At 37.7% G+C, this 18517-nt stretch overlaps 2 protein-coding genes and 1 pseudogene across 4 annotated transcripts in view; all 3 read left to right on the forward strand.

Moving 5' to 3' along the window:
- Positions 1 to 18517, forward strand: part of LOC144642517 (uncharacterized) — a 109390-nt gene that overhangs the window by 32716 nt on the left and 58157 nt on the right. The gene's annotated exons all lie outside the window — the stretch shown is intronic.
- On the forward strand, positions 418 to 4987 carry LOC144641680 (uncharacterized; annotated as a pseudogene). The gene is made up of 4 exons (XR_013568604.1): positions 418 to 500; positions 1834 to 1881; positions 2479 to 2565; positions 3391 to 4987. The product of XR_013568604.1 is annotated as an uncharacterized LOC144641680 (transcript).
- LOC144641681 (uncharacterized) lies at positions 8124 to 18114 on the forward strand. 2 transcript variants are annotated; one of them, XM_078500712.1, is made up of 3 exons: positions 14112 to 14208; positions 15025 to 15057; positions 16456 to 18114. In XM_078500712.1, exons 2-3 carry the CDS (start codon positions 15052 to 15054, stop codon positions 17326 to 17328), a joined length of 879 nt encoding a protein of 292 aa, XP_078356838.1. In that variant the 5' UTR covers positions 14112 to 14208; positions 15025 to 15051; the 3' UTR covers positions 17329 to 18114. The 2 variants fall into 2 exon arrangements, with proteins under 2 accessions (XP_078356839.1, XP_078356838.1); XM_078500713.1 differs by lacking the exons at positions 14112 to 14208; positions 15025 to 15057 and adding an exon at positions 8124 to 8205.

Consider the following 18517-nt stretch of genomic DNA (forward strand, 5'->3'; position numbering starts at 1 on the left):
ATTTGTAGTACTTGATATATTACACAGTTAGAATTTTAACAAGCGATATTGTTTAGCAAGAAAGAGAGGATGGATACTGGTACTATCTCGGTTAGGCTTAGCGCTAGCGACATTAGAGTCAGCTATTTATCAAAAACTCAGATTTTATCAAAGAATCGCAACCTATGGAATAAACAAAAATACCAATAAAACATACATAAAGTTTTTAAAATAATGTCAGGTGAATTGCTAGAGCATTAGTTAGCAGGTTCAACTTCATCAAGATTCAAAACCTAGAAAAATTATTTCATTTAAAGTGCCACTGAATAACTGGCCAATACCATTTAGCCAGTAGCTATAGGGATTCCTTATTTGGCAATCGAGACAGTATTTATTAACTTAACTACTTCGGAATCTATATATAAACTATTTGGCAAGGTAAAGGCATTCATTAAAACGAGCAGGTTTAAAACAGAAGCTCGAAGCAATTGGCGAAGACAACTGAACGTGTCTTGATAAAGGTTAGTGAATCTTGAGCTTTGCATGCAGGGTTTTTTTTTTCAATTTTCCTTTTTGTCTTTTAACACAAGGTGTTTTTTTCGTGTGGGTAATGAACATATTTCTGCACACTTTTTCAAAATATCAATAGGGGCGGCATATTTGATCAGCCAAATATTTAATTTAACCATGCGTTATCTTGCCTTTTCTAACTGAATAACTTTATTTAACCAAGTGCCAGTACATGTAGTTTTATTGGCGACACTGCTACAAAGCGATCTGTATTGATTAGATAACAGACAAACCCTTAAGTATATACTAAATTTAATAACTTATGAGAGACTAAAGACGTAAGCCCCAGATAATTCAACAAGATTGTTATCAATTATGCGAGCAAAGTCCGGCTTTCTTATTCTGTACTTGAGGTCTTTAAAAGGCAGGCGCTTCTTATTCGTCGAGTGGACTTTCTACCGAAGATGCAGCAAAACTCAACAGTCAAGTACATCCTTTCTGAGATTGACTAAGTGATTTAGTTATAACCTTATATTTGATAGCTAGACGGGTGACGTGGCCAAAATAGAAAGTACTAGAATATCAGGAGAAAGATCTGCTTCTCTGTCAGAAGTGCAAACTATTATTGTGTTCTGTAAGGACCAGACATTTAAATGATTTAACTCCATTTTGGTTGATTTATTATAAGTATCACAATATGACAAATTTTCAGCTGTTACAGGTTGGTACAGTTTATAGGTCGTTTTCTAATGGAATCAACCATTTTTTTTTTTGTTTAAGGTCGGTGTCTTTATTGTTGATGTTTTATCGGAAAGAACGTTTGTCGCTTGATTTGATTGAAAGGATTGATGAATATTGATCTACCATTTCAAACCAAAAAGGGTTGAAAAAGGGGCGTATGGTGGAAAACCTCAAAAAAGAAAACAAATTACCATTGGAACCGAGATTGGTGATGGAGGAAAAAGGTTCGTGATCAACAAACTAGCAACCTAATATTTTTTTCGAACTGGAACACGAAAACCCCAACCAACGCAAGAAACCCGACCAACTTAAAATGGAACACTATATTTTACAAATTACGTGCGTTAACAAAGCGATGCTATATCAAACCTATTGCTATCACAATAAAATGGCATTTTTGAGAAGTTGAAAGCGTTGTCACTGTCGGGTTTATGACTGGTTAGTGAACTCTTTAGATATTCTTAAAAATGATGAATGATAGAGATAGGCGACAGGTAGAACGCCAGCGGTTACTTGGGTTTTATATTAAAAGACCTTTTCTCTCTGATTACATATCAAATCGAGTATTGTACGTCTTGTACTACTTCTCCCTTTGTTATGCAGATAATGCAGCAACTACACGGAATCACGAAGATGTGACACTCAGTAAAGGTACGAAAATGGCATTTTTCTTCTTTAAAAAGGCTACCAAATATTTTTTTTTGGAATAAGTCTTCAAGTAAATTTACTTACTTGGCGGAAAAGACGTCAAAGACTGCTTACACTGAGTGGAATTCCGATATCACAGGCACAAAAAGTTGTGTCCGTTATATATATCTAAGATTTATAACTAAAATGTAGGAGTAGAAAACGGTAGAATTTGCATTATTTTTCATTTTTTTCCCTCGAAAACGAAACATTGACTTGCATGGTGTGACGTTAAATTTGTAAGTGAACGACCTGGAAATAATCTCAAAATAGCAAAAGAGTCGTCTTGTTTAAAGTCGTGCGTAGGACAAGCACTCAAGTTGAGAGTAATATCTAACTGAATTTTACATGTCTCCAATACCTGGCTGAATAAATTTTAAATGTCAAGTTTTATGACCGGAGTTTAGTTCTTCATTATAAGCAGGGGAATTTGATTTATGGGGACTGTAATATTTAAGATTAAGTGTACAGTTAAGCTATCTAGAAATGCAAGGGATTTTTGTCGTATCGGGTAGTGTACCGATAATATGGTGTTAACAAGTCTTCGTACCTCTGTTTCAGTCCAAGTGAATTGTTTGGTCGGAAGCCTGGAGCCTAACACTATTTCTGGCTGCAACTACACAAACCATTAACATGGAAGTTATACAGGTAATTAAATCTTGATTATTGTAAGAATTCCAAAATTACGATTCAAGCAGAAAAATCTGGGAAACAGACAACCCTACTCAGCGTACCGAAGAAGTCCCCTAACCAGTTTTAAGACATCACGAGATCTCTTACTGTTTAAAAACATCACAGAAAACTTCTCTTGTCATAAGCCTAACAGTACATCTCAGATCGTACGCTTTAGAGATATTTTACTATTCAGAAAACTGACTTCAAATTCTTTTTGTTATTTAAATTTGCCAACCATTACACAAAAGAATTCTTTGTTTCATCAACCAGTAAGATCTCAAGCAGGCTCACCAATATCAGCATGTGACGCAAAGCGAAATATCGCTACACCTGTAATTTATTGACCTTTGAACTATAGTCGAATATTTTTGACGTCCTGAGTTGCATTTTGTCGAGAAATTTCATTTCAGTTTTCATTTCTCGATAGCTGAAGAAATGGGACAGACATTATTCTAAATCATTAATGTGTGTGCGTAGGGGGGTGGGAGGGGAGGGGGGAGGTGGCTAAACTTCCCGCTTCCCCTACCTTCTACTCCCCGTTCCCGCGCTTTCCTTAGTGGCTCCCGTCTCTTAGTGATTTTTCTATTGCAAAATGCCCCGGTTTTCACTTCTTAAGGAATCCAACATCCTACCCACTCATCTCCGTAGAGCTCCCACACCTATACTCTTGGATTGCTGCCCTCTGCCTCCCCTCCCCCTCCTCCCCCACCCTCACTCAATACTTCCAACGGTCCAAAACGAGATAAAAGTAATAACAGAAGGCGTAGCGGTTAAATCAATTTGTTTTGCATGTTTCAGAGCGTTCTTCTTTCCACATCTATTGCTGTGTTTTGTGTTCAATTCCCGACGGCGAACAGTCAAGGCGTCTCCAACAGGGGCCCTTCTAGTAAAGCAGCAACCCCATCAGCACTCCAGGGAGCCAATAGCAAACAGCCCCTTGGAAAGAGTAGCCTTAACAGTGGTGCGACTATCGTAGCACCTACCAAAGCTTTCGTTACTAAGACTGTTGCACCTCAATCGCCAACAAGGATAGCAATTGCGAAGCTCAAAAGCACGTCAGGAAACAAAACAAAATCAAACAAGGGTCCATGGCCAAATAGTAGAGTAAACAAAAGAAGATCACGCAGAAAGATGCATCAGAATCGTGTGAAGACCAAACATAGAGCAAGAAAAAGGCGTAAAGGATGGGTGGCCGCGAGAAGAAGCCGAAGAAGAAAAGGCGGTGTTAAAAAGGTAATCATCAGCAATAATGGAACAACAAATGGAACAGCAAGAAATCACACCAAGTTTCACCCTTGTAATTCTGTGCATGCGCCCGGCATGGAGTACAAAGTTAACAATATCGAGTGTAGACGATGGTACAGCAGTGAACTGCAGCAGCAGATGAAATGCCTTGGAATGTTTAACCACCAGTATCTAGCAACGTCTTTTCAAGAAGCTCTGAAGTTTAGAGATCTAGATACTGGAAGAAACTTAGACCTCAGAAAGTCTTTTATTTTAAACCGTAAATCTTCTCATCGACAGAAAAGGAATGGACAGATCAACCCGGGAGAAACACTTAATCGTACAGTGTCATGGCGGGTAAAACGCCAACGGAAAATGGGCATTTGAGGATCTGTCCTGTTTGTATGGCAATAACCCGCCAGCCGTCCACGCCGCGAAGATTTCCGGAATACATTAATGAGCTAATGTGCGATCCTCAAATGGTGTCGAATTATCTTCCTGGCATTGATGCGTTCTGTGTACAAAAGATTTTTAACCTTGACTTGTTACAGTTTGATGGGGACTGGGAGTTAGATCCCGCACTGAGCGCAGAGGCTGGACACGATGTTTACACAGAGAAGTGGGAGCTATATACTCAAACGATACGTCGCCACTGCGCATGCGAACTGTTACCTTCAAGCCCGATGGCAAACCTTTTGTGATCAACTAGTTTCCAGATTGTTCTCTGTGAGTCGCATAGAAAAGAAACGAAAGTTGAGGTGTTGTGGTCTTGCTTTGCACTCGATGGCAAAAATCATTTTAAAATTTCCTTTTTTCATGGCTTTTGAATAAGAATTGAGAAGGCGTTTTCTACAGTTTTTTTTTTTTTTGACATTTTCCACATAAAAAGACAATGAAAATCATTTTTTTAAGAGACATTGAGTAGAAAGATGAGTGCCATCATTAGCTATAAGAATTACTCCGAACACTGGGGTCGCGTAATTGTGTTTCATTTTGCCGTTAGCTGATAGTAAAACGTCGATGTACAATGAGTGATCTTATAATCCCAAGTTATTAATTATATGTTTATTATATAAATTCAATAACATGAAAGTAGGGAGGTTTTCTTTGTATATAACGTGTAGAATAATAAAACCCTGTTTAAAGCAAAATCCGAAATACCTCTTGAATAATCAATTTTGTAGAATACCGTAGAATTCCGGTTATAAGCCCTGGGCTTATACAACTTCGTAAGGGGTTTTGGGTGGGCTTATAAGCGGAGGGGCTTATATCCGGGAGGGCTTATAAGCGGAAAAAAAAAAAACGTCTCGAAAAGATCTACAGGAGTGTTGATCAAAAACGTTTTTAAGTTAAAAACGCATAAAAACGCAACATTTAGCCCTGTTCAGTACTGTCATCCAGCAGAGGGGGGCTTATATCCGGAGGGGCTTATAATCAGATGTATTTTTTTGTTTCCAGGATGATGGGCCTATAACCGGGGGGGCTTATAAGCGGGGGGGGGTTTGGACCGGAATTTTACGGTATTATACAAATGTATATTTTATTAAATTCCATATACAATCAGTTTTTTCCAATGTAAGAATACTTCAGGTATTTTTAATCGTTTGTATTTTAACGCTAATATTTTTAACCATTCTATTCCTAGATACCAATTTCACGCCAAAAATTTTGCGTAATGGGGCATTCATACAAAAGATGAGCTAAAGTTTAGTCGGGAAAATTGCAGCGCTCGCAGCGAGGTGACGTTTTCAGTCCCATTTTAAAAAGACGTTTGTTTGTTATGAATGATTTTATATTGGAAACATCTTAGTTTGTTTTCTACTGTGACTTTAAAAGGCAATTGGTAGATAACCTATGCGGCTCATCAAAAAGTGTCACTGACCAGATGCGATTTAGTCACCCCCCAGCATTTTCTCAGCTTTTTCCGAACAATTTGCCGTCACCCATTTTCACTCCTGGATGGCAAGTCCCTTATAGACTTGCAAAAGAATTTCTTCTCAACACTAGCGCTTAGTGAGGAAAATTCCATTTCTACATACCTATCCAAGGCAAGCCATTTTAACTAGCGATCAGCGATCCGGAAGACTGATTTTTTTTTTTTTTACATATAATAGCGTATTCCTTTTCACTTTGATAAAAAAACGTATCTTTTCGGTGAACAGTCTGTCCATTGTCAGGAAGCAAAGGAAGAGAAAGTGGAGAAATGGTAAAAAGATTGTTCTCTTTAAGGTGGCTTACTACAGTTTTGAGGAGGTGAATGAGCCCAACTTTTAATATTCATGCAAAATAAAATAAAAATCTGTAAAACAGATTTTTTGCAAAATAGGAAAATGTGGTATTTTGCCTACTTTAAAAATAGCTCAAAATCTGTCTTGCAGATTTTCATTTTATTTTGAAAGAATGTCTAATCAGAGCCAATTTGCAATTTCTGAAATTTTGAGTTGGGGTCTTAAGGGTAGATTTTGAGTAAAACAAGCAAGAGAAAGTGAAGAAATGATGAAAAGATTGTTCTCTTTTAAGAGGCTTACTACAGTTTTAAGGGTGTAAATAAGACCAACTTTTAATATTCATGCAAAATAAAATAAAAATCTGTAAAACTGATTTTTTGCAAAATAGGAAAATGTGATATTTTGCCTGCTTTAAAAATAGCTCAAAATCTGTCTTACAGATTTTCATTTTATTTTGAAAGAATGTTTAATCAGAGGCCCTCAGCATTTCAATTATATTTACTTTTCTGCGGAAGACAAGGATTTCATTTATGAGTCAAGTGTGAATTCGCGTTCCAACTAGGTGAGAACTCACGTCGCGGTTACTTTAAAATTACCTTTCAATTTCATCTACTTTTCCGTAGCCGCTAAACGGTTACTCATATTTGACCTATCAAAAGGAATCCTTGTTTCAACCTTATTTTACCTTTAACTTAAAAAAAAAATAATAATCTTCGGTTAACCACTATTGTAAACTTTAAAACTTAAGAAAATGAACATTTTAGAAAGGATGTTTATATAGCTTAAAATCTGTTTTCTATTGTAAAACTTATTGCTTTCCGTAGGATGTGTTTTCAGCTGCGAGATTGCGAGATAGCTTATTTGGCCAATGATTAGGCTCGCTTGTCTCATTAAAAACTAGGTTCGCTGGCGGCATTTCGCACCTTCGGAACTTCTTTGTTATCGGTTGGGTGCGTTACTAAGTTTCACATATTTCTAACACCTGAAACTAAAATTCCTTTCGTCAGAAAGAGAACTACTAGCTTTCAAAAGAGCTAGCTCCTGAATGAACTCAGGACTAAGATTTTTCCTGCAAATTTTTGCAGAGCACAAGCTAGCTCATTTCGCTTCTTTTTTTCTAGAACCGCGCACTGAACACTACTTTTTTTTTTTTTTTTTTTTTTTTTTTATTTATTTATTTATTATTTATAACCTTTATTTACCCCGGCAGTATTTATAGCACAAAGGCTAGTGGGGCAATGAAAGCAGATTGAAAGTAATTAACTTTAGTATTCTCCTTTAAAAGAGCTGTTCTGTAAACGATTATTAATCTTAAGTTAACCACTATTGTAAACTTTAAAACTTAAGAAAATGAACATTTTAGAAAGGTTGTTTATGTAGCTTAAAATCTGTTTTCTATTGTAAAACTTATTGCTTTCCGTAGGATGTGTTTTCAGCTGCGAGATTGCGAGATAGCTTATTTGGCCAATGATTAGGCTCGCTTGTCTCATTAAAAACTAGGTTCGCTGGCGGCATTTCGCACCTTCGGAACTTCTTTGTTATCGGTTGGGTGCGTTTTACTAAGTTTCACATATTTCTAACACCTGAAACTAAAATTCCTTTCCTCAGAACTTAGAATGAACTACTAGCTTTCACAAGAGCGAATTAGCTCTTTGAATTGAACTTCAGGACTTAAGATATTTTCCTTTTTGCAAATTTTTGCATGAGCAAACAAGCTTAGCTCATTTCGCATTCTTTTTGTTCTAGAAACTCGCGGCATCTGGAAACACATAACTTACGCATATGAATAGCAGAAAAACTTATGAAAAGTAATTAAGTTTAGTATTCTCCTTTAAAAGAGCTGTTCTGTAAACGATTATTAACTCCCAAATTCGCTAGGCTTACGCTACCATCAGAGCTTGTTATCAGCCACTTCTACGATTAAAACAGAGTTACCTGGAAACCTTTGGTTCGTGTTATTCTTCTTAAATCTGTCGCGTGACATGTTTATAGATATAATGACAAGTGTCATTAATGTTTGTTTTATAAAGTTAAAAGTTATTAAAACCAGTAGCTGTGTTTTCATGCAAGCACATTTACCAATTTTTGCCTAAATGTTAAGTGGTGACCTTATTTCGTTTGCAGAAAGAAGCTAGTACGGCAGCATTTTGAGAAAATGAAGGTAAGAGAACTGTTCAGTAATGAAACAATACTTAATATCTCCTGCTGACAGGCTTTCAGAATGGCATATTCAAAAAGGTTCGTTAATCGAGTTTCGAATGGCAAAAGAAACGAATTTTCGAAAGTGGAATCCAATTTTATCTACAGAATATACGTGTTTCTAAAAGAATGCCTCTTCATTCCCCTTCAAACGTTGAGCGATAAACACTATCTGTTGCCACAAAAAGGTTAAATTATCGCCATTAAAGAGAGGAGTAGGGAACGTTTTCAACTAATTTTGACATTGAACAACAATTCTTTTCCTTTTGTAAGAACGCAATAATTCTTACGAGTTTGCTTTGGAACTCGATCAACTAGTCATTTTCAGACTTGCCATTTAGATCGCTGTAGCGGCAAATGTACCATCTAACTACCGCCAAATAAAATTAAAACAGTCACATGAACCTATTTGCCATAATGGGGTATTTAAACTTGGGCGTTTTTACTTAGTTGATTTTTTACTTTTATTTTATTTCCGTTTTTGGCTTTTTTAATCGATTTTTATTTTACGATTCATCCTAGCTCGTTGAACTTTAGAAAAATCTTTAAAAAGCCGTGCATAAATTCTTTCATACAGATTTTTTAATGAATTTGTTCTGTATTTTAACAGGTTTTTATTGAATTTGACAAAATGGTTCATAAAAATATTTCTGCTCTATAAATCATTTGTCTTTTTACGTTTCGTAAGCCAAAGAACCTCTTCATCTGTTTAATTTCATTTTATATTTTTTTAGGTTTTAGTAAAGCCTGTTTTACTCACAGTTACGATGCTTATAATGATGGTCAGCCGTGTGAACTCCTTGCCCAACAAAAGTGAACGTGACGTCCGAGACATAGAAGCCTTTCCTAGAAGCCGAGAGGCAGGAGACCGAGATGTTACCAAAGGCAAGGGCCTCTCAAAGAACGATGAATATGGGCCTTCCGTTCATCCTTGTTTCAACGCCACGGTAAATCACACTGTCACTACTCAAGAAGGTGAAGAAGTGCTATGTTTGGTGCCTTCCGAAAAGGAGCTGATGAAAGACCTTGAAGCCATCGGAGGATTCAACAGACATTACGTCGCAGTCAACATTGAACAGGCCGAAAAAGATTTTGAAAATCCCTTCAAGCCAATTGCCAATCCTAATCCAAAACAGATGAGATGGAATAGCTACTTCTCCGGAAGGCGTCGACGCTCCATGGACGAGATGAAGAACATCCCCTAGCGAAGAAGGTCTTGAAAAAGATTTTGAAAATCCCTCAAGCCAATTGCCAATCCACCAAAACAGATGAGAAATAGCTACTTCTCCGGAAGGCGTCGACGCCAGGAAGAGAAGAACCCCGGAAAGTCTGAAAAAGAGCCCGCCAAGCCAACCAAAACAGAGAGAGCACCCGAAGGCGGAGCCCAGGAGAGATGAAGAACACCCCAGGAAGAAGGCGAAAAAGATGAAAATCCCTCAAGCCAAGCCAACCACCAAAACAGATGAGAAGCACTCCGGAAGGCGTCGAGCCAGGACGAGATGAAGAACACTCCCAGCGAAGAAGGGAAAAAGATAATCCCGCAGCCAACCACCAAACAGATGAGAGACCGGAGGCGTCGACAGGAGAGAGAAGAACATCCCAGCGAAGAAGGGAAAAAGAAATCCCCAAGCCAAGCCCCACAAAACAGATGAGAAAGCACCCCGGAAGGCGTCGACGCCAGGACGAGATGAAGAACACCCCGCAAAGGGAAAAAGAGAAAATCCCCAAGCAAGCCACCTAATCCAAAACAGATGAGATTTAATAGCTACTTCTCCGGAAGGCGTCGACGCTCCATGGACGAGATGAAGAACATCTCTCCTAGCGAAGAAGGTCTTGAAAAAGATTTTGAAAATCCCTTCAAGCCAATTGCCAATCCTAATCCAAAACAGATGAGATTTAATAGCTACTTCTCCGGAAGGCGTCGACGCTCCATGGACGAGATGAAGAACATCTCTCCTAGCGAAGAAGGTCTTGAAAAAGATTTTGAAAATCCCTTCAAGCCAATTGCCAATCCTAATCCAAAACAGATGAGATTTAATAGCTACTTCTCCGGAAGGCGTCGACGCTCCATGGACGAGATGAAGAACATCTCTCCTAGCGAAGAAGGTCTTGAAAAAGATTTTGAAAATCCCTTCAAGCCAATTGCCAATCCTAATCCAAAACAGATGAGATTTAATAGCTACTTCTCCGGAAGGCGTCGACGCTCCATGGACGAGATGAAGAACATCTCTCCTAGCGAAGAAGGTCTTGAAAAAGATTTTGAAAATCCCTTCAAGCCAATTGCCAATCCTAATCCAAAACAGATGAGATTTAATAGCTACTTCTCCGGAAGGCGTCGACGCTCCATGGACGAGATGAAGAACATCTCTCCTAGCGAAGAAGGTCTTGAAAAAGATTTTGAAAATCCCTTCAAGCCAATTGCCAATCCTAATCCAAAACAGATGAGATTTAATAGCTACTTCTCCGGAAGGCGTCGACGCTCCATGGACGAGATGAAGAACATCTCTCCTAGCGAAGAAGGTCTTGAAAAAGATTTTGAAAATCCCTTCAAGCCAATTGCCAATCCTAATCCAAAACAGATGAGATGGAATAGCCACTTCTCCGGAAGGCGTCGACGCTCCATGGACGAGATGAAGAACATCTCTCCTAGCGAAGAAGGTCTTGAAAAAGATTTTGAAAATCCCTTCAAGCCAATTGCCAATCCTAATCCAAAACAGATGAGATGGAATAGCTACTTCTCCGGAAGGCGTCGACGCTCCATGGACGAGATGAAGAACATCTCTCCTAGCGAAGAAGGTCTTGAAAAAGATTTTGAAAATCCCTTCAAGCCAATTGCCAATACTAAAACTTGAGTGTAAATTATGATTTCAATCGATGAATTAAACTGGTTTACACGTATGCAAGCAAGCACTTCTGTTTGTTGTTTTCGTGTTTTCTATTGTTATTTTGCAGTTTTTGATATCCACCTCTGAAAATTATACTAAAACATTTTTTTTTATTGGTGAATTAGACTTTACAATATTAATTATTGAAAAGAAGACGAACAAAAAAATACAATATTGATAATACAAAAAAAATTACACAATTTCACTACATATAAGTACAAGTACAAAGTTTGTTTACAACAGAATGTTTTAAATACAATTTTTAGCGGAAACAAGGGAAAAAAGGAAAAAAATAGGAAAAAAGGCGGGTGGCACATTCTAAGTGGAAACATTTTGAGGCGGTAGAGTGCGTAATGTTGCCCATTTTGATCTAAATTTCGACAAGGTGTTGTTTTTAAAAGCGATTCTGCTTTCACAAAGGATTTTGTCTTTGAGAACGAGATAAAAAATTTTAAAGCTTGGGGTGCTGTTATCCAACCAAGCTTGGAAGATGTGATATTTTCCGATGATTAGAACATGGTTTAAGGCGTAAAACTTAGTACAGTCTGGTTTATAGCCGTACAGAATATCTGTCAAGTTTGAAGAACAATTCTCCGATCGTTTCTCGTTCCACCAAATAACAATTTCACGCCAAAAATTTTGCGTAATGAGGCATTCATACAAAAGATGAGTTAAAGTTTCGTCGGGAAAATTGCAGCGCTCGCAGCGAGGTGACGTTTTCAGTCCCATTTTAAAAAGACGTTTGTTTGTTATGAATGATTTTATATTGGAAACATCTTAGTTTGTTTTCTACTGTGACTTTAAAAGGCAATTGGTAGATAGCTTTCGGGGATAAGTTTTTTCCGACTAGTTCTAGTTCTATATTTGGGGATTTAAGAGCTTTCAAAACAAAATGTTCGCGAGCGATTTTGGCAGTGACATTAGAGGGTGTTAGGTTATCTCTGACAGCATTATTGGAGGGTATTTGCTGAGTATTTAAAAGGGAGTTTTTCCACCCACTAGGGATTGCAGAGAGGAGGCCGAAATATTTTTAAAAATTCACATTTAGACCATATTTTTTTTGAAATTCGGCTCTGGACAAGAACCTACCATCTTCCAGAAGGTTGCGTATTTTAATCACACGCTTTTGATACCATGTCAGAAAAAAGATCGGTTTTCCATCTATTCTAATAAATCGGTTGTTCCAAATGATCTCATTCCCGTATTCATCAGCAGATGAGGGGTCTGTAGAGTGTATCTCCTGCCAGGCCGAAAGTATTTCTTTGTAGAAGGAGGGTAATTCTGAAGGCAGATTTAAGTCATGTATATCAAAGTTACATTCAAAAAGGAATGTGCCACCGACGTGGGTTGTGGCCAAGGAAAAGGCAGCGCACCATTTACTATCTCCAGCTTCACATAATCGCTTTGCCCACGCAGCCTTAAGAGATTTATCCATCATAACAAAGTCAACCATGTTAAGACCACCTTAATCAAGAGGACCAATAAGAGTGTGCCGTTTCACTTAGAGAAGGTAGTTCAGGATAAGATACAATGCACTGTCCTCAACAATGACCAGCTTGGTAGGCCACTATCTTGTTGTGTTGTTCTAATGCATCAGCAGTAGGGGAGATGTTCTCAAGGGTCCTCCCTTCTGTGCAAAAAATAACTTTCTTGGCACCATTGGCTCCTTGGCACGGACTTGTCTTAATATTAGCTAATATTGTTCAGCAGCTTAAATACTATCACCATGCCAAATTTGGTGCTTTTACCCCGAAGTGCACAATACCAGATTTTTTTGCAGCATATGGCTGGATTTGACTTCACTCGCCAAAATACGCGCGCGACATGAACATATAGAATTAACTGACAAATGACAAACGGGCAAAAAATTAACAAGCAAATGACCCAAATTTTTGACCGATATCTGCAGACGCTTACAAATATTTTATTGTAGACAGTAGTATATTTGTTCAAATTTTTGACCGACATCTACAGACGCTTGCAAATATTTTACTATTAACAGCTAGTCGTATATTTGCTCTGACACTTACAAAAGCACGGTAGCATTCTGCTAAGCGTGATCCAAAAAGAAGGACGCTTTCTAGAACTTAATGCTCACGGGTTTTTTCGTACACTAAAACAATTTACAATTTGCACCAAAAACTACGACAGACGTCCACGTGAGTCACGTCGGATGTCAATCAACTTCTGTCGAAACTCTGAGACCACCTCAAGGTTTTTTCTTTTAAAACTTTCGATATTTGGTTTTCATCTACTGATATTAACGTTACATTAATTAAAATTGCATGTCGATAGCGTGTCAAAATCCAATTAAAATCAAATACTTTATTTTATCTTTTGTATTTCCCTTGGCACACAAGACATAGTAAGACCTTTTTTGTGAAAACTAATAATTACTGTTTTTTTTTCTTTGTGAAAGCAAAATTGTTTTATTCCGAGACCACCTTGAAGTTTTTTAGGTAGTAACATACGGTTTGACCTACGTTGAGTTAAGTGTTGATAGTTTAATTATTTATGTCTATCCCGAACATCGCACAAAGGCTGGTAAAAAAGGAACTTTGGGCTGGCCAATACCAGCCCGATCACTCAGACTAAACTTCGCCCGAGCAACAATGTTAAATTGCGTTACACCTTTTAATTTAAAAAAATATATATGAATTTTATCAAATTAGCCTGGATCACCCTCAAAAATACGCTACTGTATTTAAATATGCGGCTACTTACGTATTCATGCACGTATTGGTCTTCAATTTTATTTAGCGCTTTGATACCGTCCCATTTAACTTCTGAATTCGTGGAAGTTTTGCAGTTTTTCCGGCTCGTAAAATGATTTTTTTTCCCCGTTGCTCTGGACTCCCGTCATTATTTGAAAAAATTTCCGCCCAAATTGAACTGCTTTGTTTGAAGACGGAAGCTTTTCGGGTGAAAGGGCCGGTAAGCGATGTTTGTAACCAATAGTGACCAATGTTACAACGCCTACAGACCGGTGATATATCGTGTTTATAGCGTGGTCCAGCTAACACCGAAGACTGAGAGGCATCTTCAGACCCACCGGTCCGTACGGGATTTATCTATCTTAGGTAAGTAAGCAACTCAACAAACGATAATTTGGAGTAGAAAACCTTTCACTAATGCCTTAAACTAACAAATTGCAAGAAACTTTTGACGAGTTGTAATTTGCAAGACACTGTTTTTTGTTAGGTCAAATTTTTGTATTATTTTATTTTCAAGGATATAAACCAAAATTACACCAACTTCTTATTATTTAATGATCCTCGACTCACCTAAAATTTATCATTATTTTGAAGCTGAGAAATTATCGTATGAAACAAAGGACAAGAGAAGCCCTTATAAAAAAATCACTGGTCAGATCAAATCATGACCTTAAGATGATTAGTTAGGAACACTTCAATTCGAAATTCGTACATTCAAACATGTTTGCTGAAACAGTATCGATCGCATTAGAAGATATGTTTCATTTTTTGAGGTTCATTTCTTGTTGAGTACATAAGCTATTTACATAATCCTTACTCATTACCGGCTAAGTTGCAATTAGCTAGCTTAAGTTGTTTGAAATGCTATTACTAAGTAAGTAAAACAAAATTAATTTGTATTTATTCAGCTCATGCTAAAAAAGATGCACATCCCAAGACCAAGAAAAAAAAATTTGTAATCTGTGTATTTTAAAATGATCTGTTCATAAGTTCTCAAAGGGGACGTTAGTGGTCATAAAAGGTGTTTCAAGCGAACAAGGTTGTTTATAGATAAAATGACAAGTGTCATCAATGTTTGTTTTATAAAGTTAAAAGTTATTAAAACCAGTAGTGGTGTTTTCATACAAGCACATTTACCAATTATTGCCTAAATGTTAAGTGGTGGCCTTATTTCGTTTGCAGAAAGAAGTAAGACAGCTTTTTGAGAAAATGAAGGTAAGGGAACTGTTTAGTAATGAAACAATATTTGATATCTCCTGCTGTCCGGCTTACCAAATTGCATATTCAAAAGGTTCATGAATCGAGTTAAGAATGGCAATAGAAACGCATTTTCGAAAAGGAAAACCAATTTTCTCCGCAGAATATACATGTTCCTAAAAGTGTGCCTTTTCCTCCCTAAACATTGTGCAACGAAACACTATCTGTTGCCACAAGAAGGTTTTATCGCCATTAAAGAGAGGAGTAGGGAACGTTTTCAACTAATTTTGACAGAGAATGTTGAACAACAATTCTATTCCCTTTGTGAGAATGCAATAATTCTTACGAGTTTGCTTTGGAACTCGATCAGAGAGCCATTTCCAGACTTTCCATTTAGATCGCTGTAGCAAATGTACCGTCTAACCGCCGCCAAGAAAAGTCACATGAACCTTTTTGCCATAATGGGGTATTTAAACTTGGGCGTTTTTAGTTAGTTTATTTTTTTTTTTTTTGCCTTTATTTTTGGCTTTTTTAATCGATTTTCATTTTACGATTCGGCCTAGCTCGTTGAACTTATTTTTACATTTGCTTGCTAAAATATTCAAATCGACGTGGTATATTTTAAGCGCGACCCATACTGAGTTCGAAATCAATTTGGCAGTCCCAATAAAGAAAACAATACGTCAAGTTGTAAAAACTAATACATCGGTGAATACTAATTTTATTACATTAGCAGGGATTATTATGTTGACAGATTAATAAATTTTCTTTTGTTTTGTTTCACAATATACGATTGTAAGGGCGCATAGAAAAACATTAAACGATTTCTTCAATTTTTCGGAAGGAAAAACCCTATAAGCGGATGTGTAAAGACTGATTCAGAGGCAAAAAATTTATTACACCTGTGCACCGTTCGATTATGATAGCACTTGTGAGGTCTTTTTTTAATCAAACAATGTTTAATTTGTTTGATTTGTACTGACGGCGCCGCAGTTGTTTGTTCAAAACTGCAATGTTTTCACAATTAGCGATCGAACTAATCAGAACGGTATGTTTTAATTTTAACCAATCAGGAGTAAAACTAATGCCAGCCGCGTCTTGTCGCAAACGTATTTTCCCGCGCTTGGCAGCACATGTTGCGTTGTTTGATTGGTTCACTGGGTGTGACCGATGAGTTATAGTTTCTTTGGGTGTTTCAGTGCAATGCAGTCTAATCATCTCAAAAAAACTTTAGAAAGCCGTGCATAAACAGTCTTTTTAAAATTAATGAACTTGTTCTGTATTTTAGCAGGTTTTTATTGAATTTGACATAATAGTTCATAAAAATATTTCTGCTCTAGAAATCATCTCTCTTTTTACGTTTCTTAAGTCAAAGAACCTCTCCATCTGTTTAATTTCATTTCATATTATTTTCAGGTTTTAGTAAAGCCAGTTTTACTCACAGTTACGATGCTTATACTGATAGCCAGTCGTGTGAACTCCTTGCCCAACAAAAGTGCACGCGACGTCCAAGACATGGAAGCCTTTCCTAGAAGCCGAGAGGTAGGAGACCGAGATGTTACCAAAGGCAAGGGCCTCGCACAAAATGATGAATATGGGCCTTCCGTTCATCCTTGTTTCAACACCACGGTTAATCACACCGTCACTACTCAAGAAGGTGAAGAAGTCCTATGTTTGGTGCCTTCCGAAAAGGAGCTGATGAAAGACCTTGAAGCCTTCGGAGGATTCAACAGACATTACGTCGCAGTCAACATAGAAAAGGCCGGAGAAGATTTTGAAAATCCCTTCAAACCAATTGCCAATCCTAATCCAAAACCGATATCATGGTCAAGCAAATTCACCGGAAGGCGTCGACGCTCCATGGACGAAAAGAAAAACACCTTTCCTAGCGAAGAAGTTCATGGCCGTGTTAAAAGAGCTGCGAATGTTGGGCTTCAGACCTGTGAACGTACAGGTACCCAGACTTCAGTGGGGTTTTATCAACTCTGCGACGAATGCTGGTGGATCAGAAGGTTGCCAGACGATAGGTTCCCTCGGTACATCAACGAAAAAATCTGCGGAGTAGATGGCAACAGTGATTCCACATTCAGTGGTCAGTTCTGCAGCGGACGTTCCGACGGTTTTTGTCTTCAGCGGTCGTTTACGCAGGATCTTCTGGTCAGAACCAACCAGTATGTGCGGATTTCGTCACCCGACCCAAAATACAGCGTGGTCTACAAGCAGGTTTGGAAACAGTACGCCCAGGAAATCAGAAGCTGTTGTCAATGTCAGAACATGTCGCCGCCTTAGATCTCTATTTTTTTCTAGCCTTGGGGAAAGGGGGTACTTCCAGGGAGTTTGGGTACGCAGGCTCTATCGACCGGCCTTGCCCTTTAGTCATTTTGTCATAACATATCAGACTTGATATTTTAAGATCTTCACTTACTTCATCTTGTAATTGTCTTTAATCGCATTTACTCAAATTCAATCCTTGGGTTTGTTTTTCATTTACATTTTAAAATTATGACCAATAATAATGTATACGCCATGTTGATACGTAAAATTAGACTAAAAGCCCAAATCTATAACAATATTCTGAATTATGACTGCTCTAAAACCTCTTCCTCTTAGGGCGGCATATATCGGTGTAAATGATAGCACACCACCATCCCCCGCCCCCCTTCCCCACAAAGCTCACTGGCAGTGTGTAGCATTGCTATTCATAGCGTAGCGATGAGTAGCTTCTTAAGTTCCGGTGTGTATTTAGTTAGGATCCGTGAAAATCCATGTAAAACGTCCATTTAGCAACCTTAGAAAAAAGAAGTTTTACTTAGTTGGCAAACTCTTCAATCAAAGGTTTAGATAACCGTATTGTTTGCTGAGTTTGGGCTGGCGCGAATTGAACCAATAACTACCTAAATCGAAGCAAATTGTTAGATTGATTGAAACTAGAAAGTAAAGGGTTAAATTAAACTTATTCTAAATATTATCTTCCCCTGGCACTATAGCCACTTAATTTTATTTTAGGCCAACACGGATTGACCATAATGTTGAATCTCTTAAATTAGTTTTGAATACCCGGAAAGTCCTGCTGTACTCCACTGACTGTTTTCATATTGATAATAAATATTGTCAAGACATGTTTATTATTAAAATGAATTTTGTAAGTCAAGATTGTTAGCTTCTTTTAATAATGCTTGTTACCTTAGCCTAAGAACATGCCCTATATACCACCAAGAAGCTATTTTAAACACAAGTTATGTTATCTTCCCTGATTGCACCCATAGTCCCGCATCTTGAAACCGTATTTATTTCAGACCAAAATTTGTCATTTTTTTCAACCCTATTTCAGGCCAAAAGGCACTTCTAAAGAGAAGAATAATGGAAAAAAGTTTATTTTCAAAACCACAGGGAATTTGAGACCAGGGTAAAAGGTAAAATCTGCGTTCGAGCCAAGTGGCCCATGAGGCCGGAGCTTATCTGGTTTCAGTAGCATGAA

Source organism: Oculina patagonica, chromosome 2, assembly GCF_052425735.1.
Source record: "Oculina patagonica isolate OP01 chromosome 2, crgOcupat, whole genome shotgun sequence".
In the NCBI taxonomy this organism is placed as follows: domain Eukaryota; kingdom Metazoa; phylum Cnidaria; class Anthozoa; order Scleractinia; family Oculinidae; genus Oculina; species Oculina patagonica.